This window comes from Rissa tridactyla, chromosome 22, assembly GCF_028500815.1.
Source record: "Rissa tridactyla isolate bRisTri1 chromosome 22, bRisTri1.patW.cur.20221130, whole genome shotgun sequence".
Taxonomy (NCBI): Eukaryota; Metazoa; Chordata; class Aves; order Charadriiformes; family Laridae; genus Rissa; species Rissa tridactyla.
Genome location: NC_071487.1, coordinates 1,492,152 through 1,517,910, shown reverse-complemented (window position 1 = coordinate 1,517,910; position 25,759 = coordinate 1,492,152). Strand labels below are relative to the sequence as shown.

The window sequence follows — 25,759 nt, the reverse complement described above, 5'->3', positions numbered from 1 at the left end:
ACTTGAAAGAAAAAAAAAAAAAAAGAAAAAAACAAAAACCAGAAGTCACATCTGTAGGGAGCTATTTTTAAGTGTCTATGGTTACTGGTGTAATACTTGGCGCCAAAATTAGGGCTCCCTCAAAGCAGTTACCATGCTGATTTGGTGGCTTGAGAAACCTTCTGTTTCAGCTAAAAATAATTCCTAGATAACGGCCGGTTTGCATATGCTACACTTTTCAGTACTGGAACGAGCAACATTTAACGCTAAAATGACTCTCTCGCTCCTGTTACGTTTCACGTCCTTTGAAGAAGCTGCAGAAACTACAAAAACGCCAAAGTCGGGGCTGTCGGAGCAGCTGGTTTTTACAATGGTAAATGGGGAGCTGGAAGCAAGTTATTGCAGTGTGTGACTGTCTGATTTGGTTCCATCCCCCAGGTTTTATTTCCCAAACCCGTCGCGTGCAGCGCAGCACGGGGAGCCCGACAGACCCATTGCATTCACCTTCTCGCCCCGTTCCCAGCGAATTAGCGGTGCCAACTGTAAAATCCCCCCGATGGACTGTTTGCATAGCATCGCCTTCGCGCAGATTCTCGGCTCGCCTGTAAAGCAGAAGAGAATTTTGTTCCGTGTGGATGGGTGGGGGCAGAGGGTGCCGGGACAGATTAAGGGCTCAGGGCTGCGGCACAGGTTTGGCAGGGGAGATAACGGGGCAGCGCTGCCCTCATCGCCACCACATCTCCTCCCGAGTATTTTTAGATCCCAGTCCTGGGACCGTGCTGTGGGGAGGGCAGATAACTTGTCCTTCTGTATCGCTCCGGTCTCGCGGCTGGCCGTTTGGGAAGAAGGGAGGTCTGTTTTGAGGGCGGGCTGGAGCAGAGAGCTGGGTTCACGGGGGGTAGATGGAAAATGCTGCGCTGGCGCAGCCCGAGGAGGGTCACAGCAGTGTTTCTTGTCGATTCTGAGAACATCGCTGTGGTTTAGCAAAGTGGCCCAGATGCACAGGGGTTCCAGGCTGCTGGAGATGTCTGAGGTCGAAGGGAAACCACCGAAAACCCTCCTGTACCAGCACCCATCTCTTACGGAGCGCAGTCATACGTGGATGCCCGAGCTGGTTTGCTAGGCCTAGATATTTTATGCATATATGTGGCAACCTGGGTAAATATAAATCTGTGTGGTAGAGTGCAGCCTAAAATAGGTTGGGGCTGATGTTCCCTCTCTCTCATTTTCTGGAAGCCATCTTAATTACCAAATATTGCTGTGATGGTAGAGCTGAGGCACTGAGATTTATGTTGGACCTTGAAGGCGGAGGGGAAAGAGTTTCCCTTCTGAAAAATGAACGGCTGGGGGGAGAAAAACAATGCAGATCGCTGTCAAGTTGTCTGCGGAGCACACTTAATGCTTGATTAAATATTTAATTTAGCAGCAGCGTCACACTCTACTGTGAGCCATGAAATCTCGTTATGGAATTATAATCTCTTAAAAAAGAATAAGCATGCTACCTAGCGACCTGGCTTGTACTATGTTTAGTGCTGGATCACTAATTCTAAAGAAACAAGTCTCAAGTGCTTTAAGTTGAATATAAACAGTGGTGGCAAGTCTGTTTTGAGCCTGAATCAATAGAATTGGGTCAGATTCCTGGAACGAGATTATTGTGGGCTCCCCTTTGAAAGTCAGCAAGCCGCCAGCTCGCAGCCCTGTCCCGTAGCAGACGTGGCTGCCTTTTTAGCTGCCCTTTACATCTCTCTACCGCTGGTACCTTATCTTGTCAGTGCGTATAGTTCTGCTAACTTGAATCCTTCTCGTAGCTTCTTGCTCTTCAGAGTCTCCTATGCAGTAATCCCTGTGCTTTACTTGTAGCAGGCTGCAAAATGACTGCAGAAAAGTAGAATTTTGTGTTAGTGTGGGCTCCTCAAGTGACCAATATTATTTTTTTTTTTTTTCCTCCTTCCAAACAGCACATCGCAATTCCAAGGCCTGATCGACCCACGGAAGTGCGGACTTTCACATTTTATCTTTCAAATATTGGCAAGGACAGCCCACAAGGGAGTTTTGACTGTATCCAGCAGTATGTATCTAGGTGAGTGGTACAGCGAAAGAAAACCTAGCCTTTTTTTCACCGTATCTTCTGTAAAATCTTTCCCCTGACAAACTCGAACAAAACTTAAGTGTTCTTTCTTTCTTATAGTCTTTCTAATCTGTTTGCATGTGTATGTGTGTAACTTTGGGTGAGGAGGCACTCACTCTTTTCACCCTTCTCAGCTTCTTTCTGTCCCCTCCTGTTCCTTAGATGACGCAGGCTCCGTTATTTCCCCAGTGACAGAGCTGTGCCCATTGGCAGTGTCGGGACTATCTTCTCCATTGCATTTCTTTTGCAGCAATGGCAATATCCATTTGGATTGCCTGGGAAGCATACAGGATAAAATCACCGTGTGTGCTACTGACGATTCCTACCAGAAGGCAAGGCAAAGCATGGCACAGGCCGAGGAGGAGACTCGCAGCCGGAGCGCTATAGTCATTAAACCTGGGGGGAGATACGTAGGTAAGGAACAACTGGATTTTGGGGGGTGTCTTCCCCACCTTTAGAAGTGCAATGCTGACACTGGCTTGTCTTTAACGAGTATCTGGTGGCTCCTTATGGGTGTCTGATTTATTAGGGTGCTGTTCTCCTTGTGTTGTGGCTTCTTCATGGCTCCCATCTTCGCCCTGGAACACGTGTGGTGGTGTTTGCGTGGCCTTTGAGGGTTGTCTGGGTGCAGTCACGTCACTCTGGCGTTATTTCGTGTTTGTCAGGCGGTGATGCTGCGAGCGCACTGCTGGTCCCTCCGAAGTGGCTGTGCTCCTCGCAAAGTCAGCTGAAACGCTCCACCGCTGTTGTCACACATCTGGTGTGTGCCTGCACCTGAGACCGTAACGTGCAGCCGGGAGGGTGCAGATAGCAGAGCGCTGGTGCTAATAAACACAGAGACGAAAGTGGTGATGCTGACTGCAGCCTTAAACAAAGCACCTTGTTGTGACAGAGGAAGGACAATCTTAGGAGAGGAAACAAAACCGTGGCAAGTATCAGTGGGCTCCAGAAGGAGCCTGCAGAGACCCTGCCTTGGGCTCAGCTCCCTGCTTAACCTCATCTGCTCGCAAACTCTGGGCACAAATATTAACCAGAAAGCAGAGGTTTAGGCTTTGTTTGGGTTTGGGTGTTGGGTTTTTTTTTTTGAGCTGCTGTTTTTTCTGCAGCCCACGTGATCTGTAGCCAGTCTCTTCTCAGAGGATGTCTGTGATGAGAATGGTGAGTTGCAAAATGTAGAACTGACCCTGACTCATTGTTTTATCAGCCAAGTGCTCGAAGCTGAGAAATAAGATAGTTATCAGGAAGGAAATGCATTGATTTCCTGTAGACTAGAAGATTATTTTGTTTAGCTTATATTTGAGAACATTACAGTAAGTGGATGAAGTTGTTAGGCTTGCGAGGGAGAAGATTCTCAAAGCAAATTGCTTCCCGGAAAGATAGAACAAAACTTCTGATTTAGAAATACTCTTGCTAAAACATTTACCGCTGTGAAATGGAGGCACCACCATGTCAAAAGCAGGGGAGTGGAGTGCAGGCTGCCTATGTAGGATGTCAGGGTTTAAGACAAGAGGAAAGCACCGATCCAAGAAGGAAGAGCCTGGGCAAGGACAGTGGGATACGCAGGGCTTTGGCGTCGCAGCACCAGGCTGGGCTGGGGGCCGGGGCTGGCGCTCACGTTTCCATGAGAACATGGGGGCTCAGCGCTTAAGCATCAGTGGGGTCATTCCAGGCAGATGGGGAAGAATTTGTATGAAATGTTGAAATTGGAGATCCACAGAACAGTATAGATGTGCACTAACACTAATGCGCATATATTTACACATATATGTAAATAGATAGCTGATATGTCTGTAAGGGGGATGCGTGTGCTTATATACACACTAAATACGTGTGTGTGTATACACCTATATATAAGCACATGTATAAATATTTTAAAAGACTTCACGTTCTGGCTTAACTTAGTTCACTCTTTTTCTATCTTTGCGCATTTTGGCTCCAGCCTTAAGTGGAAATGTCCCAGTGTGTTTTTGCTGTTCATGACCTGGCAGGAGTTAAGGGAGTTCTAGAAAGCTGACGAATCTTCTCTTGTCCCCTTTCTGGAAATGAAGTCCAGTTGACCTCTGAATTTTGGGATGTTTAACGTGTGAAATGTTGTTTTTCTCCCTCTTGTCTTAACTCAGCCCTGCCGACGATGGGTCGTGCTCACTTGCATCAGCGTGGTGCGTAATAAAAAGCCAGGAAATGGGGACTCAGTTATGCAATCTACATTTCAGTAAAACAAACACTGCAGACAATCACCAGTATCTTCAGATGACTCAGTTGAAAACATTGCTTCCTAGCAGTGGAGAATTGCCATGCTGAAATAAACCCCCAGAATTCTTGCAGAAAATGCTGGATGTTGTTTGTCCCGGCGAAGGTCACTTTCTTGGTTGCATCTCCCTGTATTAGACCCTGGAACCTACAAATGTTCTTTTTTCAATTGGCTGGTTTCACCTTTGGTAGCAGGAACCTGCCGCTGTGACCTGCATCTGTATTCAAAACAGTAAAATTCTTTGATTTGCACTTTAGTAAGTGATGTGGGACTTGCATGAGGGCTCCAGTTAAAGCTGTTCCCCAGCAGGAATGGGAAAAATGAATTCTTGTATAATGCTGTCAGACACCAAGAACCGCACTTGCCATGGAGTTGAGGAAGCTGCTTCTGGGGGCTTGAGATGAACTTTTGAGACGGTTTTATGTTCTCACGTCTACGTAAATGTAATTGGAGGGTGAAGCAGTTATTGCAATGCAGAAGGGGTTATTGGGTGAGAATAGGCAGCACGCTAATGAATAGGCTGATGGATCCGTGTTAGACCCCATTCATGTGGCTGCGTTTGGCGGGGGGAAGGGAGGTGGACCCAGCCCCATAAAGTTCCTATTGTTCTAAAAGCAGAAACATCTGCTGGAGTAGCGTTTTTGCTGAGATCAGCAGCAGGGAGCCGCTCGTTGACCAGTTCTGGTCTTTCCACTCCATATTTTGACTCTTCTACATAATAATGCAGAATTTTCTTCTCATAGGGAGGGGAAAAAATGGTTAGATTAGCCGTGGGGATCCATGCACTTGGGATAAATGAAAAGCTGGCAAACAAAGAGAGCTTTATGTACGCTTGTGGCCAATAATACTCAGGTTTCCAGAGCTTGGTGTTGCTGTTTACTTGTTACAAGCTTGTCATGAATCATAAAACTCATGGGATACTCGTTCGGGCAGCGTATCGGAACGGATGGGGTGTGCTGCTTGTGTGTGTCCTTCATTGTCATCTTCTGGCACTTCAGCTGGTGGAATGAGCTCCACATACATGTTGACAGACCCCTGGCCTTTGCAAGGTGACTGCTGCAGTTCACTATTCTCATCTCATTTTAGGCAAAAAGGTTCAGGTGCGTAAACCTGCACCAGGAGCTTCCGATGCTGTTCCCTCCAGGAAGCGTCCAACGCCAGTCAACCTTGCCAGTGCAATAAAGAGAGGCAATAGTGCGATTTCTCAGAGACCCTTCAAAGACAGGGTTGTGCACTTACTGGCACTAAAGCCTTATAAGAAACCTGAACTAATTCTCAGATTGCAGAAGGATGGACTTTCTCAGCAGGACAAGGATTTGCTGGACAACCTTCTGCAACAGGTTTGTACTCTGATGAGGGCAACGGTTTAGGTAAAGGGAAATGTCTTCTCCGAAGGGTAGTGCCTGCTGTATCGGTCTGAGTGTAACCCGGGTACCGCAGAGCTGCAGCTGACCCTTTCTCTAAAGGCCGTGTCCGACAGGAGGTCACCATTCACAGCGCTGTTTTGCTGGAGACAGCAGAAACCTCTGGTGTATAGGCCTCGGTTCAGGTGTCTGCAGCCAAGCTGTATGACTTCGGTTCACCAGATCGGTCCCTGTAAGAGGAACATTTTGGTTGGCCGTGGGGAGAATTACCTAACAGAGCATCTACGGCTGTTTGAATTGTTATCACCTGTAAATCTATATATTTTTATTAATGTGGACGTAAAGGAACATGTTTTGTATTCACACATGTAACGTTTCCTAGATGAAGGAAAAATACGTCCCTCTCCAGTAAGCTTTCCTCTGTTGCTCAGCCCCATGCCTTTCCTGCTTAGTGCAGCTGTTGAGTGTGAAGATCATGCAGCTCCTCGCGAAGCGTATTATTTGTACGTCAGGTGTGAAAGCTGTCTCCGAGCTGAATCAGTTCTTTACACTTCGAGCCATGTTGAAGGTGCCATTTTAGGAATTGCAGTAAATACCTTTATTGCTTTCGCAGTGCAAAGCACATCATGGGTGTTTATTTAAGCGCTGCAGCTGCCCTCTTCTGTATTGGATTATTTTTTTTTCTCCTTTCCATGGCCTAAAAGAATTGAGACAGTGAGGAGTTAATTTGTCCAAGGGCACAGGGCAGGTCTTACTGAAAATGGAGTTATTGCTGGCACAACTTGCTCCTTCCTTAGATTTTAATCCCGTAGCCCTTAATTTTCCAGCGGTGCTAGAATTCTTTTGAGCACCCTTTTGAAGGCTATAAATAGCCTTAATACTAGAAATGCCGTTTCTGATAATCACCTTTTATTGATGCTCTCACAAACCCCTGGCAGGCAAGTGGTAGTGTCGGCAGCGTCGGCCTGATTGGGCCAAATGCTGATTTGGCTGTAAATATATTGCTCGTAAAGTTAATCTCCTCTCAGCACTGCCAGGGCTCCCGTCCACAAGGAGACACAGATAAGCTAAAAATTACAGGCTGCGTTAAAGCTACGTGTCTAAATACGTCTAGGTGTGGGTTTCATTGTGCTCCTGCATCTCTCGCAGGACTCTGTGTTCCTGCTGGCCTTTTTGCCTCATTTTGCAAGGTTTCTATTTTTGGGAGAGCCGGGGTGGAGCTTGCAGAGTCCCACGCCAGCAAAACACGGAGGGAGCAGCTCTCCGCCTCCGCGCAGAGAAAATCCGAGCTGTTCTCCTGCCTGGGCTCCAAGCCTTGCCGGGCGGCATGTCTCCTGCTGTAGAAAGAGGCAGTAACTGGAGACATTCTCGGAGGGTTTTTTGTTTGGGGTTTTTTCTTTTTTTTTTTTTTTTTTTTTTTTTTTTTTTTTGAAAAAGAACCTGGCTTTGCTTTTGTCTCTTGGGCATGTTTACTGGGATATCTAAATGTAAAACGCAGCTCAAATTCTACTTGTGTTTTGGCTCAGGACTTTGGAAAGCTGACAGAACTGAAAGGAAAAACAAAGCGTTTGTCATGTAAACTGATAACTCTGCTTTTTATTTTTTTGGTTATCAGGACAGCCTTGCTGGGTTAGTTCTGCAGCTTTTTTTGCTTTTAAATTCGTAGATTTTTAATACTAGGTCATAGTCTCCCTAAAGCAAAAGCAGAAGAATTAACAGCATCTTCAGTTAGACTTCCCGCTCCTTCACTTGCTGTCCTGAGGCTCTTCTGCCTGAACGGAGCGAGTGATGGAGGACACTAATCCCTAAACAGATGCGCAAAATCTCTGCTGCCTGAATAAAAGCATCTTCCAGTTTCCAGTGTAATGCACTCGTCAAACGGAGTGGCCAAAGCAGTGAATTTGGGACGCGGCTCCTGGCTTTGCCTGTTGATCAGCCCGGCTGTGGGCACAGCATTTGGCACCTCTGCCTCCCCATCCCTTTTATAAAGACGAATTTAAGGCTGTGTTTTCTTTCTAACTTGCAGTGCTTTACGCTCCCCGAAGAAGGGCTCACCAAGATAGTATAGGACCTGTGAAAACTTAACTGGGGGCTTCTTGGTTTGTGCTAACATTGTATTTTTCGGATCTGCAAGCAGCAGCAAGAAGTTAAACTTTCAGTCGGGCTGTGGAAAGACTGATTAAAGTGGGAAAACTTTCAACAAGTTGTTTCCATTCTAATACGATTCTGCCGCTTCCAGCGGTGTTTCCTATCCGTGTAGGCACCAGGCAGAGTTTTGTGGGGAAACTACACAGGATAGAATCGGATAAAATGTCACAAAGCTGCTCACCCAAGTGTCCCGAGCGACCTGCAGCGCACGATTTAGGTGCAACGCTTTATTGCAAACCCCTGGGCTATAAGCTGGTGATCACAGGTTTTGTTCTTGCCCTGAAGTATTCCTCGGAAAAGTTCTCTGTGAAATCCAGCAGATTTCCCCGATGCGCAGAAGCGCGCGCTGTAATCTGCCAGCTCCACAGTGCGGTGTATCTGCAAGGCGTTCCCTTCGCTGCTCCTTGGGAAAGTGGCTTTCTGTCCCCTCTTGTAGTGGCTTATTCATGAGGAATTATCTTTGGCAAGAGTTAACTAAGCTATCGCCGCAGGAGTCCCTCTATCAGCTGATGAACTGCTCCGCTTTGGCCATCGGGCAGGCGTGATAAGTGAACTGCCCCTTCCAACGAGGGGTCGTTTCCAGGCATTTCCATAAGCTGGTGGTGTGCCGCTCCAGACTGTCCAAGCTGCACAATCTGCTCAGATATGACTTGTTTCCCAGTAAATTTGATATACTTTGGAAACTCGTAATAAACTGGTGCAATGATAAGGCAAAAGGAAAGGCACACTTTGATTAAATAACCTAAATAATTAGGAAATGAAGTATAAAGTCTCTGCTTGTTCTCTGACACTACCAACTGCTGCTAAGTCGTCTGAGAGTTTTGCCTGCATCTTAGATCTCTTTTCTTAGAGTGAGTGAGAAAATTAAACCCTAACAGGTGTTTTGTTTTTGGTTTTGTTTTTTTTTTTTTTTGCAAAATACTTTTATTTCAGGTGGCAAATTTGAGTGCCAAGGACAGCACTTTCACGCTGAAGGATTGCGTGTACAAAGAAGTGCAGAAGGACTGGCCTGGCTACTCAGAAGGAGATCAGCAGTTGCTGAAGAGGATACTTGTTCGGTAATTATCCCATCTTCTCTGTAATGTCGGCCGGAGCTTGAAAATACTGGGCCAGGTCAGTAGCTATAGATCGGGGTAACAAGTCAGTAGAACAACGGTAAGTTGAGCGTTTGACTTATTTTAACATAAAGTAAATCTGTTTCTCATCCAGGCAGCTGTAGAAGTTACTAAACTTGAATGCCAAAGTGGACGCGCTCTTCAGATGGTCCTGGGCTGCCTTTAAATCATTATACTAAAAGCCGGGGGAAAACCTGGATGGGGAACAGAAGCTGTTACAGTTAAAAAGTTAATGGTGGTTTAAAATCCTGGGAGATGAATGGATTAAGGCAAATGTGTCTGGCTCAACTCTCCATTGAAACTCTCCTTTCCTTTTTCCATATCTCCTTGTACACGGCTTCCTGTGCAGACTGCCGTGTTTGTTCACGGCAGGGAGAGAATTACCACGTCCCCAGGCTGTCCTGCAGAGCCGCTTCTGTGCCCTGTGCCTCTGGATGTCCCCGTTCCTCTTGAGCCGTTTGCTTTGGAGACTTTGCTTCTTCGTTTCTGCAGTGCTACCTGGATGTTTGTTTACTGGGTTTTTCTTGTCTTGCAAATTCTGTTAGTGTCGCGGTCGCCCTGCAGGATTGGAGGAAAGGATGCGTGAAAAAGCACGAGGCAGTTCTGTAGAGATAAGTCCCCTAAAACACGTGTGGTTCTGCCTGTACAGCGTAATCCTCGCTGTCCAAGGGATACCTGTCCTCATGTTCCTTCCTGAAAATAGCCCGTAGTGGAGTTAGTTGAGATGATGGCTTGGTCTCATCAGTTCCGAAAGATTTTTTTTTTTTTTTTTTTTTTTTTTTTTTTTTCTTCCTCCCCTTTACAGATAATTTTTCCTCCCAAGCTCGGGAGCTCTTGGCTGGCAGGCGGCAGGGAAAGAGGCCGTATCTCCCAGGTTTCTAGAGGAAAATCCTGCTCTGAGCGTTTGTTTCCCTCTCTGGGTTTTCAGTGTGTCTGTACTGACTTGGTACAGATTTTGTAATGCAGATAAGAGATTTTCCTCAAGTTGTTTTTGAGATTTATTTCGTGGCGCTTTTGGTTAAAATTAAGTAGACCGTGCTCTGTTTGAACAGTTTCCATGATTTGAAAGCACGGTTGGCTTGGAGATGAGACTTTGTTAAACCAACAGAAACTTAAAGTGCTTTGGCATGCTGAAGAGAAATCAAACTGGTTTAAATGGCCTTGATGTTGAATGATAATTAAATGGAAAAATACAACTGCCATGCAGTCTTTATGGCTTTCAAAAAAGTTAATTTCTCCCTGCAGAAAGCAATGTTTACCGCTTTTTCTAGAATTGTGGCATTCAGTTATGCGAAGGTCTAAAAATAGAGCTTGGAAAGGATGTATTCAACTGTACAAACAAAGACCCGCTCAGCCAATGCAGGTAACGAGGCTGCAAAATGGAAAAAACATGTAGGGGGCAAGACAGTAGAAAAACATTCAGAAAAAGGGCACAGGCACCAGAGGTCGGACTTCACGTAGCTGCTGCGGTGGTCGCCTGGTTGCCCACATCCAGCCAATTGTTCAGTGTCCTCCTGGTTTACCAGTCTGGTTGCCACTCGCTGGTGCATCGGCCGCAATAATTAGCGCATCTGCAAATATTGAAACTGTATCTAACGATGCCGGTGTTAGACTAGCCCCTTTTGCCTCCTGTTGTTTGTGTTTTCCATCCTCCTTCCACCATTGTAGTGAAATGTTTTTCTGCTGTTGCAAGAGCCGCTGAATTGAAAGTCGTCGTCTTTCATTCACTCATTTTAAATCCCTAATTAACGCGTTAGGAGATGTGGCAAGGTTGCTCGGTCTAGTCAAACGGCATCCAAAAAGCTACTTTCACTGCGGCGTTTATGGAATATCGCTGCTCCCCTTCCTGTTTTCAGTCTCCGAGCACTTTTCTTGAGTTGATGGGTGGCTGTTGAGATTGTTCTAAATAAAATTAAACAAAGCGGCAGCTGAAGCCAGAACGGCGGTGAAGCTGCAGGCGTCTGAATGTTGCTGCGATACGGCCGAGGGTTCGAGCTCAGGTTAAAAGAGAATTTTGGAAAAGTCATGGGCGCTCTCTCTGAAATAATCTTCCCAACGTTTGGAAAATGTGTGTGCGCTTCAAAGCTGATGATAGTCTCCTGTGGAAGAACTTAGAGGTTGGTTTTTCAGGCTGTACAGCTGGTGACAAAATGACTGCAGAGCTAGTTTATTAAAACCTTTAACCTTGAAATCTTTTTTTCCAGCTTGACAGCTGCAGCTTGATGCAACCGTGGTTTTTCCTGGGTGATTAGTGCAGGGGCGATCCGGCTGGTGGCAGGAGAGTAGGGCAAAGCTGGGAAACTTCACTCGGAGACGGAGAGAGCCCCGTGGGCTCTGGGGAGTGGAGATCCCCAGCGTGAATGAGAATTAACGCCCTGACGTGATCAGAATGACTCGCATTGTACTTCTTTTGCGACAAGAGATTTCTGTTGTTTGTCGAATACCGTAAATACAGACCAGAGTAGCGCTATTTTGCATGATGCAACTTAAAAGTATTATTTTGAAGCCCTAAATGTACATCCTGGTGGACCAATAATACCATAACAGTTCCTGTTATAATCCTGCTTTTCATGGACCCAGAGGGACTTGCTTCTGAAAGAGGACTGCTGTTCCCGTAAAATGTTGTTTTAACGGTGCTAATGAGGGGGAGAACTTACTCTCCAGTACCTGAACTTGAGTTTTGACCGCTTTTCAGAGCGTGCTCGCTTTCTGAATTTTCTTGTGAAGACAATTTTAACTGGGTGAGACAAACTCAGTGGAAATTAGTTTAAATACTGTCTTGGTTATTGAGCTGCACTTCAATCGGTAGCAAGAATAGGTATCTCCTGTGCGCTTTAAAGCTCAATGTCAGTTTTTACTGATCTGTATAAGGATCATTTTTCTAAGGTCACAATTCATTTGTTGTAATATTTATGTCACCGGTTCAAGGGAAAAGAGATAAAACTGTCAGGAAATAAGCTCCATCCTCGGTAGGGAATCCTCTCGTGTGTCTGACAGCTCTGCCTGCCTCCTCCCTCCCTGCCACGGCAGCAGCAGGCCAGGCTGTTACCTCCGTTCACAGAGAATTACAAAAATCACGGGAAGGCAAGAAAGAGATAGGCAATTACCATATGTTGTAGACTGATATTACCTTGTAGTAGTTTCTTCTTCCTAGATTTTGTCCGCGACTGAAACTGTAAGTGCTTGAACGAGCTGCTTTCGTGGCATCTTCAAGCAGTGAGAATTTGAGCCTGCAGAAAGGCTCGTTGCTCTGCAGGCAGAAATGCCCTCTGTTGGCTTCTCAAGCGCGGGATTTGAACGGCCCTAAATTCTGTTTTTCAGGAAACTCTGTCAGCCACAGAATAGCAGCGGTTTTCAAGGAGAAGCGCCTTCCCTGAGTCCACCGAAAGACAACGTGAACTCCAGCTCTCCTCCTCAGGTAGGTGCTCCCTCTCCAGGGGTGCCCAGAGCAAGCCGCTGGCTCCCTCTGCTCTCGGTGGAGCTGGGTGCTGGATGTAGGTCCCGGCTGAGCTGCTCAGCCTGTCTGCACCCTGTAATCACCTGCTGCTGGAGGCTGGTAGGTCAATAGGTTGTTGGGTTGGTGGTGTTTTGTTTTTTTTTTATTTTATTGAGTTAGAGTCTAATTCTGGGCTTCCTCAGCATCTGTTTCTCCTCTGGATGTGGTTCTGTGACAGCCTATGGGGAGCATCCCTGAGAGTGTGTCTTAGGTTTAGGTTTAAGGGCCACATTTTTTTCCCAGTGCCTACATCCCTCTTGGAGTTCCTGGGAGAATGAGCTTGTGTTTTACTCATTACTGATAATTGACTGGAACGAAGCAGTAATAAGTAGCTCCCAAACACAGTTGAGTTATTAAAAACCTTGACCTTTTGCAACCTAATGGCCGTGACAGATCAGGGGCAGGTTGGTCTGCTCTTTGATTTGTTGAGATGCCAGCGCATGGAGCTGTGAAAAGTACATTTTGACTGTTTTTTTTTTTCCCATGATAATAAACTGTGAAGGAGCTGCATTTGCTTGTGTGTTAAGCAGAGCTTGTCCCCGCTCTTCCCAGTATCTCTTAGCGCAGGCATTTCTTGCAAGCATTGTGAAATCCCGGCTTCCCTTCTCAGCTGTGGGTCAGCCCAGACAAGTTGAGTATTTATTCTCCTCCTGCCAATGGAATGTGTAATGCCTACTTGTCTGGACAGACGCACTGAGGATTAGTGGCAAAGAATATTAGCAGGTAAAGAAATTATGTGCTTTCTGGCAGTGAGAGGGAGGCAGTGCTTTATTGAGAACAAGAACTGTGCAACTTGTTTGCCAGGTAGCTAAATTCCAAATCCTCTCCTGCTCTGCTGTGGGCACGTTCCTGGTGAATAAAGAATGATCCCCTTGGTTGGAGTTTGCTTGGAAAGACACGATGCTCTTAAGAGGCTGGTCTTGTGTTTTTCTTAACCTGAGTCTGAAAAAAATGTAGGTTGAAAACTCATCTTGCTTCTGGCTGTGCGTATTCTGAAAGACACAAAGGTCTGTAGGGGGTGTTTCTGGTTTCTTGAGATGACCCAGTCAAAACTTTGGGTGGTTGGTTGGTTTGGATCTAGAAAGTGCTGGTGAAATAGGGGCAACCAAACACAGAATGTAAGTGTTGCCAGCGGTGCTTCTAACATGGCCAGTGTCAGACAGCAAACCACAGACGGCTTTTTCTTGTAAGCAGTCATTTTTTTTTGATATTCTGTAGCTGTAGTTTCTATTTAGAGAAGGGATGCCTGCTAATGGTTGCAGCCCCAGCAGAGGACTGGGATTTGGTAGTCTGGAATGCAAAATATCTTGGGAAAGTTCAGTTGTGGAACGAAGGCGAAGGAAAAGCTCGGTCTGGTAATTCCAAGGAAGCGTGGCAGAGCAGGTATCGCGTGCGTGGAGCACCTCGAACCAAAGAGGTAGGGTCGGTGAAGCTGGTGTGTGGTGGCTTTAGAGAAAGGAGAGTAAAAGGTGGCAGTCTTTAAAAATGTCGCCTGTTCTGAGACCTGTAGTTAGAGCGGCCCCTCCTCTGGGGAGATGGACACTGCGCGGGTTCTGCTGGGATGTTGCAAAGCCGGTTGGACGTGCTGGCCTTGCCCCTTGAGCTCTGTGGCAGCGGGAGCAGCTCCTCTTCCTAATTACCTTGGCAGGTGGGAGGGATTCCTGCCACCGAGCGGTGTCCTTGAGACCCCTGGCATTAGCAAAGAGAAATAACAACTCGGGGAAAAGGAGTGAATTGGTGGCTCCGTGACAAAGCAGCTGCCTTTCTGCGACGGAACAAAATTTCCGTTTGCAAACACATTGCAGTCCTGCCTGAGACATAAAGAAAACAATAAAATATCCAAAAGAAATAACCAGAACTATCGCTTGTTTTCCTCTGGGCACTAAATAATCTTTCCTCCTGCGTTTCTGCGGCCCAGGCAGGCGCACGCCGCTGCGCTGATGGCTCTCCAAGGTAATTTGGGGCTGGACTGAGCCCGACAGCCATAGTTGTGGCTCTGCGTTGAGCTCTTCCTTCTGCTGCCTGACGGATGGGTTCTTCCAGGCTGCGGCTTCCCCAGGCCAACCCCCAGCCTGGGGGCAGCTGCGTACTGGGAGGTGTGGGCACACGGAGCTTCTCTGCGCCCTGCCTGACACTGCCCAGGTAGGGCTGGTTGGGGACACTTGGGAACCATCGCTCCTTATTTAAAAAAAGGGATACTCAGGTTATGTTGGCCCATGGGACGTGGCTTTTAAAACTGCTGCAAATGTCCTGTTTCACCTTAAATTCTGAGAACTTGGCAGTTGACACTTTGTCACCTCTTCCGGGAAATGCCTCTTTCTCGAGAAGAGGAAGGGGAGGTATTGCGAGGGTGAAGCTGCTGACCGCAGCATTGGTAAAATCGGTAGGGAATAAAATGCAGAACTTGTGAATCCCTCCCTGCTCCAGAGATCTGAGCACGTCTTTCGTTCGCAGGGACTTTGAGGTGCTCTAAATGTCATGCCACCGCCAGAAGAGGTGTCAGATGTTTTTAATGGTGGTTCCCGCTCTCTGCGGTGTGACTGGGACGGGGGGAAGGACAGGCTTTTATTTCTAGAGGGCTGGATTTGGATTAAGATGCGCCGAGAGCAGGCTGGGTTGCGTGGCCATGGTATGGATGGTGCAGGAGATCAATAATTGCTGATGTGATGGTGGGTTTCTCCAAGCTCTCCCACTGAGCCGTGGGCTCCAGAGCTGTCGGGATTGTCAGGATGGGGCTTGGGATGGATCAGCTTCTGTAGGACCTGGCGGTCCTGGAGCCTGTGCCCAGGACCAGCCTCTGAGCTGGGACGCTTGCTGGCAGCTCTCAGTGACAGCAGAGCTCTTTTTCTGGGGATATTCTCTTGTTTTCTGGTATTGCACCACCACCTAGTGGTAACAGCAGCCAAAATTCTGGCCTCAAAGACTTCAAGATTATTTTTTTTTTTCCTTTTTCCTCCCTAGAAACGATCCCAACCCCTGGAGTTTATCGATCCCCTGGCCAACAAAAAGCCCAGGATCTCGCATTTGGCTCACAGAACTCAGCCCACTTTCAACGGGAAATTGAATTCCTCCAACGGGAAGGACGCCCCGACCCCAGCCCCTGCCCTGCCGCCGGCTCTCCCGGAGTCGGTGAGCTCCAGCTCCAGCCTCCCGGTGCTGGAGCTGCCCAGGCCTCACGATCCCCTTTCGGATGTCAGCAACGACCTGACTCACAACGGCAGAGACTGTGAGAACCCGGAGACGGCTGACAGACTGACTCATCCTTTGCCGACAGACTGTCCCCAAACGAGCAAGCACAATTGCAGCTCGTATGTAAAAACCAAGAAAAAATCCAAAAAGCACAAAGACAAGGAAAAGGAGAGAAAAGAGAAGAAAAATGAAGAGAAATGCAAAGAGGAGAAGCAGGACTGTGAAGTAATAAAAAATGCTGACTTAGTTAGTGTTCCCCAGGAACAGGTCACAGGTACGTATGGTCCCCGACGTCCTCCTTACGCCTTGTGCTAAGGTAATGTTGGTGTCGGCTGCGTATGATTTCTGCTCTAAATCCATTTGAGGAAAGAGATGGCGTGTCCGCTTGCCGCGGCTCTGCGGTTAACGAAATAATATCGCTCTCCCTACCTACAAATCAACAAATGTGCTTCCTCTCAAAAGAGGATATCAGGTTTTTCCTGTTTAACCTTTCATGCTGCTTGGAACTGCCTCAGAGCGTGTCATGTTTCTCCTTGTTAAATTAAAAGTCGTATTAATATACGGGGATGAAAGGCAGACATCAAGATGTGTTGGGAGAAGCAGTGCTGCTTGATTACTTATGGCTCTTCTGCGCGGGTTTGGGATTGTGATGGCTGTTGTATTGATTTTTAACTCGGTAATGAAAAGTTAGTCACAAAAGCTTTTAATATTGGATACAAAAGAAATGGCAGATAAGTCTTGTGATAAATGTGGTTAGAGCCGTGTACAACCAGCTCTGTCAGGCTGAAAGAGCTTCCTTGTTGTATCCCTCTGTTACTCCGAATTTCTTTATTCGGGGTTAACACGACAGTGAATGTTACCCACGGAGATGTGATGAAAATGTTTTCCATCAAACCGGTGTGTTTCCAAGTCAGTTCTACGTACTCTGAGGAGTTAGGGCGGAGAATACGTGTGGATTAATCCCATCCGTCCCCTTGCCAGGCCTGCAGCTTTCCTCGTTTCTGCGGTCTCGTTAGACTTTCTTACAAGCGCTGGGCAGCGCTGGGCATCCCCTGCAGCCCCTGGGGGTGCTGCAGCCCTGAGCTGCTGCTGCATCTCTTCTTGGATCCCTCTTGTGTTCCTTTGCCCCGTTACTACGTTCTGACACTTAAGTTCCTCTTCATGCTGGGTGCATGAAAATCACCCACTTTAGGCTCAAAAGGGACAGTAACGCAAAAAACTGATAGGTTGAATTCCTGGAAAGGGATTTGTTGAATTCCTGAGAATTCACGGGGCATTGAGGTTAACATGATGCAAGTTCTCACCTTCTGCACAGTCTTTGTAACACCGATGAAATGCATTTTGATGGCTAGCAGTGATTTTTGAGGGCAGTCCATAGTTCTGCTCACTGTGTGGCACTGCAGAACCACGCTCTTCAGATACTACTTCTACTTTGATCTTAACTATTGTAGTTCTTTCTGTGACTGTTGTTATTCTTCCCCATCTGTCTCGAATGGCAGCGGATAGATATAGACACGTTCTTTCTCTAGATGTAAGTTTTTGTCAGTGGTTCTTATAAATACCAAAATACCCTGAATTCTTTCTTCATGAAGTTGCTGACCTTTTATCACCTTTTCTGCTCTGCTTTCAAAACAGTTTAATGACTGGCTCTTTGTTAATTAGTAGGAGTCGGGTTTTGTTCCTGCTGCACCGCTGATGTATGCGAGGTAACGAATCCGAGTTGGGCTTGGGAGTAATCATAAACAGGATGTGGTCAGTGGCTGCTTGGATTCCGTACAGCCAGTTTGCATCTGAATTTGGGATCTTTTTCCTTCTGTGCCTTGCTTCATGCGGACAGCGTGGGCCTCATCCTGCCCCTCTGGCCTGCAGCCGATGGCCGGCAGCCCTCCCAAAGGCCCCCTCGGTCCGGGGACTGCAGGGAAGCAGAGTTTCTCTTGGGAGATTTGTTCCAGAGGGACCTTTGGGGTCCTTTCAGCAGTCAGTAGGTGGCACTCACAGGCAAAATAAACTTTATTTTCTTGCCTTTCTCCTCCACGATCTTCCTTACCCACGCTCGATCTTCCTTACCCACACTCGGCATCCTTGGCGCTGGTGGCCAGGTGAGGAGGAGAGCAGAACTGGCTGCAGACATCTGCAGCAGGAATTGAGGCTGGGGTCTTCAGAACGACACGGGTTTTCTGCCATTCTTCCCTTCTGCTCAGGAAAACCTTTCTGTGGAGGTTCAGAGAAAAAACTACTTTTTAAAAGACAGAATTAGGTTCCTGTTTTTACATGCCTGTGTTTATTACTTGGGCATCTCGTGCTGCGTGCGGTTAGTCCGGGGTGAGGGTTGTAAAGCCGCGGTGTGGGGATGGGCGAGGCGTGGGGCTCCCACGTACCTGTCCTGGGGAAGCTGCGCAACCCAGGTGCTGCTTGCTCCAAGTAACACACTTGGAAAGAAGAGGAAAGACGACTTTTGCAAAGCGGTTGATTTCAATCCTTTGCAGCCTTCTCCACTTGCCTCTTATTTTGCTGCCTCCTCATGGGTGCAGTTGACTTTCTGATTAGGGCTTTCAGTATAATACACAGTTTATGAGAAATATCCCTTTTTCAAACCTGTATCCAACTGCTTTCTCCAGCCAAACTAATAATGTGGTGCTTGAGTTAGGTCGAGGATGGGGTCTGGCTCAGGCTCACGTTCAGAATCCCGTTTCTCCTGAGGTCTTGGTTCCCTTCGCTTAGACTCTTAAACGTTCTTAGCTGAGCCTTCCTCCACGCGTGTTCCTTCAGCTTCCTAGAGCAGAGCGCGCTGTGGTTTGTCTGCGGGGCAGCAGGGCTATGTGAGGAAAAAGCTGAATGCCTTATAAACCTCTCTGTTGTAGCCTGTAGGAGTCTGGAGTATTAATAGTAGGAGTCTGAACCTGGAGTATTAGCAGGAGGAATCCGTGTACTGTAGAGAAGAGACTGTGCACCTCGCTCGGCGCTCTGCTCTGCTCGTCTGGGCCCGTAAATTTGTTCTGTGCTTCAGCAGCGGTGATAGCCGTGTCATCCTCCCTGTGGGCAGTGTTTATAAACCAATGAAATTAAGGTTTTTGGCTACTCAGTGGATTGGCTAATGTTGATACTGTTTTGCTGACGGACAAATATTAGAGAAGCCTTCAAGTTTCGACCACCTTATTATAGAGTGGTTATCGTAGGTCTTCTGTCTCTCTCAGTTCAAAGCAAAACAGAAATCCCTTGGAATTCGACAAGCTGTATATTGCAGATGTTTATGATGTTTAATTGCATAGAGCTTTAAGGTTTAAGAATGTCTGTAAACAAGTTTTTATTTTTTCAGGTTTAAATGGAACATGCAATAATTCTAGTGTACCAACATCAACTTCAGAAATGCCAGATTATTTATTGTAAGTATATTTATCAGTTGCTTCATCACTTTGGGATCGTGTTTCAAGCTAAAAACCGCAATGCACTGGGGATTTTTGTTGGACTTTTATTGTTACTTGATAGAACTTTGTCAGGTGGGTTTTAAAAAAAAAAAAAAAGGAGTGAACCCAACTTTGCGGATAGTTCCTGAGACTGAACTTGGTGTCAGATCTGTTCTTTACCTCCTCGTGCAGCTCAGGGTTATTGTCCTATAAACCAACTGTTAAATTACTTCAAGAAACATTGCGTACCTCGGAGGGGTTTGAAAGGATTAAACTTCTCCATGTTGCAGTTGGAAACTGTGAGAGGAAGTGGTGATCTGCTTTAATGTTAGGGAAGACAGGGCAAGAAAGGATTTTGAGAGGTTAGCTAATTCTTCCCCTGTTCGGAGCCAAGATCATCTACATAAACCAGTGAAACATTCTTCATGGGGAGGTTATAACCCCTGGGTTAGGATGTGAGTTGTTTCACCTCTTGACTTTTTAATCAGATCCCCTTGAGGTTAATTAAACAATATACTTGTCTGCTGAAGCACAAAAATCCCCGTGCAGAAAGCCAAAAATCTGCATAAAGCCAAAAATCTGCATAAAGCCAAACCTGTTGTAAACAAAGCTGGGTGATAGAGAAGCGTAGCTGGGGGTGGTGTTCCCCGGGCACGTCCCAGCCCAGGGTTTTTAATGCCATCAGATCTAGTGTGGCTGTGCTGTGAGGGAAGGGATGGAGGAGGAGGAAGCATCCGCTCTTGGCTCTGCCGGAGCAGTCTCTGGAGCTGACTGGAGGACGCATAGGGCTCTTGTATGGTTACAGAACCGTGGTTTGCTGGGCTGTATGAACCACACAAACTGCTTCGAGTTGGCATTTCTAACATTCAGAAGAATGCGGATGGCTGGGGTGGTTTTATCCTTACAATGGATGTGCTGATCCCTCCTATAGAGGGACGACATTACAGCTCCTCGCTCCGTCTCCAAAGAAATCCTGTAAGGTTTGTGAACTCCTGTAAGGTCTGTTGTCTCACCTTTTGGCATGACCAGGTCTTTTTGGCATGACTGAGACCAGGCTGGACGGGGCTTGGAGCAACCTGGGCTGGTGGGAGGTGTCCCTGCCCAGGGCAGGGGGTGGCACTGGGTGATCTGTAATGTCCCTTCCAGCCCAAACCGTTCTATGATCTGACTGTTTTGATCAACAGCTCCTTAAATTATAAGAGCCATCGCTGCTGTTTTGCTCTTGGATGCATGTTTCATACCAGTGAGAACAACTTCCTTATCTCAGAGCAGCGTGTCCTGTGCAAATGCTTATTTAGACCAACCCCTTGCAAGGAGTCAGTTCTTGAAGGCCAGCATGCGTTTAGGTTAACAGGGTGGAAGTTTTCCCTTAATTTGATACCGACATTAGCTTATACGTCTTCGTGCACCGAGCCGGCACTGCTGCAGACAGACTAAGGTGACAAATCAGGGTCATCACCTACAAAGAGATGAGTTTTACCGTCAGAGAGGACTGGCTGCTGGGCTTTCTGCAAAATGTCTGGTTTAATGGCTTTTTGTTGAGCTGAATAACTTCCAAAGGGCCTCAAAGGCGCATCTGTTAGGCGTGAGCTCTTGTGTTCAGTTCACACTGGGAATCTTCAGAAGGTAGCGGAGAGATATTCAGTCTATTCGATGTGGTTTCTTGTCGTGCGCTTGCCACATAGTCATACTGTGAGCATTTTGCAACGATAGCTGAATGCTTTTGGTGTTTCTTTAAAAACTCTTAACACTAGAAGCATCGTATTCCTGCTGTTCCAAGGTCTGGCACAGATGCAGAACTCCATGTTCTGCGGGACAGCAGGAGTTAGAAAAGCTGTAGCAGCGCTATCTGAACGTCCTCCTACACCCTCAGCTGCTCCCAGGCTTTGCTGTACCTGCGTGTTCCGCACTATCTGGCACAGATAGGAAATTCTGGCAGCAAACACTGTCTTGTTTTACGCGGAACTCAAGGCAATAATCCTGACAGTTACCTCTGCGCTACTATAACGCAAATCGTAAGAGGCTGTATTTGTTTTCACATGCAGTCACCTGGTGGGTTTGTCATCCTGCGTTTGGCACTGCGGTATTCCCGCTCTCTGGAGAGAAGACTTACTAAACCGATTAACTAAATTGTTCTCCCTCCAGAAAATACGCGGCCATTTCCTCTTCGGAGCAGCGTCAGAGTTACAAAAACGACTTCAATGCAGAATACAACGAGTACAGAGACTTGCACGCCCGGATAGAGAGGATAACTCGACGGTTTACGCAGTTAGACGCCAAGCTGAAGCAACTTTTGCAGGGCTCTGAAGAGTATAAGGTAGAAACAGCAATATATCTTTTAAATAGCTAGTTCTGCGAGTAGCAAGGCTACTACTCGGTGTTTTAGTTGCTCTGTACGCGGGGCTGGTGGGGAAGGGTCGGTGTCTAAAACATACTGCCCAGAGCCCAGCACTGATGGATGCGGAACGTGCACCCAGCTGACAGCTTTGTGGACTGTTCTTAAAACAGCTCTGTGTTCTTTCGTTTTCAAGCTGGAGCACACATCATGGGACTTGTTGACAAGGAAAGGCCTCAGTGAGACAATTGGCGTCTTTAGCCAAAAGCTGCTGGAAGCTATTAGTGTATCCCAGCCAGAAAACTCATATTCGCACATATGGCAGCGTATCGGGGCTGGAAGGGGAGTTAGGACGGGGTCATCTGTTTCTCTGGAATCTTTGATCTTAATAATGTAGCATTATTTGACTCGTCAGGCTGATTTTTAAAAGAGCTTTAACTATTCATTATCTTGAGAAAGTAAGTCTCACTGAGTATAATAAACAGATTTTTACAGAGCACCTATTGTACTCGGCACTGCGTCCTCCCTCAAACAGCCTTCCCCGCTCTTGGAGAAATTCAGTGATTCCTCACTGAATTATTTTTATATTGTGGGGAAAGAATTAGTCTGAGCTGTGTGGAGGCAATGTCAGTGATCCTGCCAGCCCAGGTGCCTGTCGCAGCTACTTCTCATGGCTGGGGAACGGGGCCTGATCCTTCCAGTGCTTCTGGTGCCAGCACCAGTAGAGGAACGGATCGGTGAGGCTGGTCGTAGCTGTCAAATCTCATGGGGGGGGAGGTCATGGAGGGCGTAGATTTTGGTCGGTATTTGGAGGAAATCTGTACATTGAGCCATCAGTAAATGCTTGCCTGCTGCAGGACTGTCAGCTCTTTTGAAAATAATAATAATCTTTTCCTTTATAGACCATCCATGATCAAATTTTACAGGAATATCGGAAAATTAAAAAGGTAAGTAAAAATCGTCAGCCTCAAAAAAAGGCTTTTGGGTGGTGCCCTCAGCGTGACTGAAAGAGATGGGCCCCTGCCAAGCGAAAAGCCCAGCCTCTGGGGCTGCACAGCAGATCCTTGTTCAGCTCGAGCTCGTCCCAAAAATGATCCCTTCCTGATTCCAGGAGGTTTTGTGGAGAGTTGAGGCTGCTCCTCGGGTCCTGGGGAGCATTCAGCTGCCTTAGTGGCACGCAACAATGAAATGTGTTAAATTAGCGCCTTTATCCCATCAAGGGAATAACAGTTTGTGTGTCAGATGCAGGGGCCGAGTGATAACGGGATCCTCCGGGTCTGGGGATCTTCTGGGATGTGGGGGGGGGATTCGGGAGCAGTCTCTAGTGGGAGCCACTTGGGTGCGTGGTCCCCTGCGGGGCTCTTCGGAGCGTGGGGCACGCAGAATGCTTTACGTCTCTGTACGTATAGGCAAAACAGCAGTTGTTGACTGGGGGGATTTATGGTTTAGCTGGGTGAGGCAGGTTGGGGCATCCGTACGCTACGGGTGGGTTTGTTTTTTAAATCTACAAATATGTCCCTGAGCCCTCTTGTCCCTGAGGGATTTAGGAGCCTTTTGAAGAGATTCTCTCTGTGTTGCAAGCTCGTCTTTGTTTGGCAGCTCCCAGGCTTGCACAACGCAGTGCTAAGGAGGGGGCAGGTGATACTTGCTGGGAGCTCAGGCCTGTGTCCCAGCCGCTCCGCATCGCTCACGGTGCGCCCGTTTCCGCGGGCTGAGGCTCCTGCAGCTGGGAGTCCACGAAAAGGGATTTTATTCTTTGCCTCGTTTGACTGGAATAGGTCCATTTTAAATGGGCATCTGCTCCTCCGGCTAGAAAAGCTTCATTCCTTGGTCGTGTATTTACGCTCTGAGGTCCGATCGCCACCTCTGGGTTCAGCGTAGGCGTCGCTGAGTTCTGAGGAATTACCTTCCATCACTGCATTTTCGTTTTTTTGTCTTTACAGACTAACCCCAATTACAGCCAAGAGAAGAACCGCTGCGAATACCTCCACAACAAACTGGCTCATATTAAAAAACTGATAGCAGAGTATGACCAACAGCAGTTTTAGCTGGCACTAATCCGGACTGGGTAGGGCAAAAAAAAAAAAGTCACCTGGACGTTACGTTCCCTTTTATACAACTAGATTCCTTTCAGAGACGGGCGTTAGTTCCTCGTGGTTGAAGAACTTGGGGATTACTTACGATGCCGGATCTGTCATGTCCGCGCCTGAGTCGGGTCGCAAGCCCAGAGCCCGGCGCGGTCCTCTTGAGTTTTAGCCTCTCTGAATGTCGGAATGTAACAAATGAAACAAAAAAAAAAAAAAAAGAAAAAAAAAAAAGAAAAAAAAAAAAAGGAGAAAAAAAAAAAAGGAAAAAATTAATCTGCTTATTTGAAGCCAGCATTTGACACTTAAGGGAAAATTTACCTAAAGTGAATGAAGCTCCCAAAGGTTAAGAATCAGTAGTTTCAATGGATTAAAGTTTGGCATGAAGTGTAATTACCCCTGGCCCGGGTCCGCTGGGTTACAAATTGTCCTTCAAATGGTGAGGAACTGGAATGCTGCTAGGTTACCTCCTTCTCTGGCACCTGCGACTGTTCATATGCAAGCTGTCTGCTCTCCATGGCACCGCGTTAAATACACCACGTACCCAGAGCTCTCGTTGTTTGTTCCTGCTTTTGTCATCTCCGGTGTGTGCTCGCTCTCCAGGTGGTTGTGGCAGTAGGAGGGGATGAGGATCAGCCCGGGGATCTGCACTGGGTGCCTCCTGCAGTGCAGAGGTGGATCCTTTACGTAAAACAAAACAAAAAACCACAAAACAAACCCAAACAAACAAACAAAAAAAACCCCCCAGTATATTTTTTCTTTACCTGCTCGTGTGTTGGGAAGCAGCAGGCAGAAAGGTTTGCAGCGGCCGCTCCAGCGCCCGCAGCCCAGCCTGCATCAACCTTCCCTGACCAACGCTGGGGAGACCGAGACCTGTCTGTCTTTGACTTTTATAATTTTATACCAAGGCAGCCAATTTTATTAATTGCTAATGAGACTGGTCTATTTTTGTACAAAAAAAAAAAAAAAGAGAAAGCAAAAAAAAAAGAAAAAGAGCATCTTTTTCTAAAACTGTGCCTCCCTTTTCCTTTTAGGCCAAGTGTTTCAGAACCTTTCCTGTCTTATAACTGCAGTGTTACTAAAGCTTATCGGCTAGGTACCCAGAGAAGTTCTTTTATTACCTGTTTTGACCCTGAGGAGAGGAGGGGGGGCTAGGGGGGGCGGGGGATGCCGTGCTTTCTTTGGTTGGCTTTTTTTTTTTTTTTTGTGTCTTTCCAAAGAAGCAGCAGCAGCAAAATCCTTCTCAGAGCAGGCGCCCAAGCGTGAGAGAAGTAAGGTAGCGTTTTCCCAGGCGGGTCACTTCCAGTGCGGGGCTTTATCTAGCCAGCTCCTCGGTCCAGTCTTTCTTCCTGATTTTGTTTTGGTGGTTTTTTTTTTTTTTTTTAGTGGTGGTTTGGTGGTTTTTTTTTTTTTTTTTTTTGGACTTGAAGGGAACATTTTTAGAGTATGGCCAGGGTGTGAGAAACACGCCAGAAAGCACAAAGGTGTCCTTTAACTCTGCTATTTCTTTCTGTCCCCTTTTAATCCTGCCAGCCTGTGTGATTTGACTTCTTCCCGCTTCCGTTTATCTCAAAGTAAAGGATTACTTTCCTGTGGCGTCTCCTTCCCTTGGAGGTTGCACTGAAGAGTCTTTCACCCTTTGAAGGAGCGGAATGGCAGAGTTAAGGAGGGAAAACAGTTCTTAAACAAGGAGTATTTTAATCCCCGCCCCCCCCCCCCCCCCCCCCCCCCCCCCCCCAAAAAAAAAAAAAGTGGGTCCATCTGCTGTATTTAAAAGAAAAAAAAATAGGAAAAAAAAAATAATAATTCCATTCTGGCTAGATTGGTTTTGCTGCGTCGTCTGGCCAGGGCCACTGCCTTGCGTTGTCACTCGCGATGCTCTTGAGTGTCTCTCCCTGCCGCGTTGCCCGCAGACGCCCGGCGCTCGCCAGGACTTTGCCATCCCGTTCTTCAAACCAAAGCCCCCGGCTGACGGGAGGTGGCCCAGCTGCATGTTCCCAGCCCTCCGGCCATGCCCCACAGACTGCCCCTGGCCAGCCATGGCTTCCTACTGGTCTGCAAGAGCCAAACCCGCTGAGAAGCGGAGCGGTGAAGGCGAGGAGGGGAAGCCATTTGATGTCGGAGGAGCATGGCGGTCCGTAGGGTGAGCAGCTCGGGGAGCGCTTGGGTCCCATCTCTGCCTCTCCAGAGAAAGACACTGGAGGTTAGGGAGCTGCTTCTCTTGTGGGCACCACCCGTTCGTGTAGCGCTGCCTGCCTCCGGCGCT

The 25,759-nt window shown here is 47.2% G+C and overlaps 1 protein-coding gene across 6 annotated transcripts in view; it reads left to right on the top strand.

Annotated features, from left to right (window-relative positions):
- ELL (elongation factor for RNA polymerase II) overlaps window positions 1-25,212 on the top strand; it is a 54,921-nt gene extending 29,709 nt beyond the window's left edge. For 4 of the 6 annotated variants that reach the window (XM_054181670.1, XM_054181666.1, XM_054181668.1 and 1 more), the window contains 10 exons: window positions 1,938-2,059; window positions 2,358-2,521; window positions 5,445-5,698; window positions 8,804-8,928; window positions 12,307-12,403; window positions 15,443-15,944; window positions 18,987-19,053; window positions 21,220-21,391; window positions 22,312-22,356; window positions 23,353-25,212. In XM_054181670.1, the coding sequence (XP_054037645.1) occupies window positions 1,938-2,059; window positions 2,358-2,521; window positions 5,445-5,698; window positions 8,804-8,928; window positions 12,307-12,403; window positions 15,443-15,944; window positions 18,987-19,053; window positions 21,220-21,391; window positions 22,312-22,356; window positions 23,353-23,457 (1,653 nt within the window). In that variant the 3' untranslated portion in view covers window positions 23,458-25,212. Of the gene's footprint in view, window positions 1-1,937; window positions 2,060-2,357; window positions 2,522-5,444; window positions 5,699-8,803; window positions 8,929-12,306; window positions 12,404-15,442; window positions 15,945-18,986; window positions 19,054-19,879; window positions 20,055-21,219; window positions 21,392-22,311; window positions 22,357-23,352 lie in introns of those variants that run through there. The other 2 variants (XR_008463292.1, XR_008463293.1) reach the window with 2 other exon arrangements.
- The last annotated feature ends 547 nt before the right edge of the window (window positions 25,213-25,759 follow it).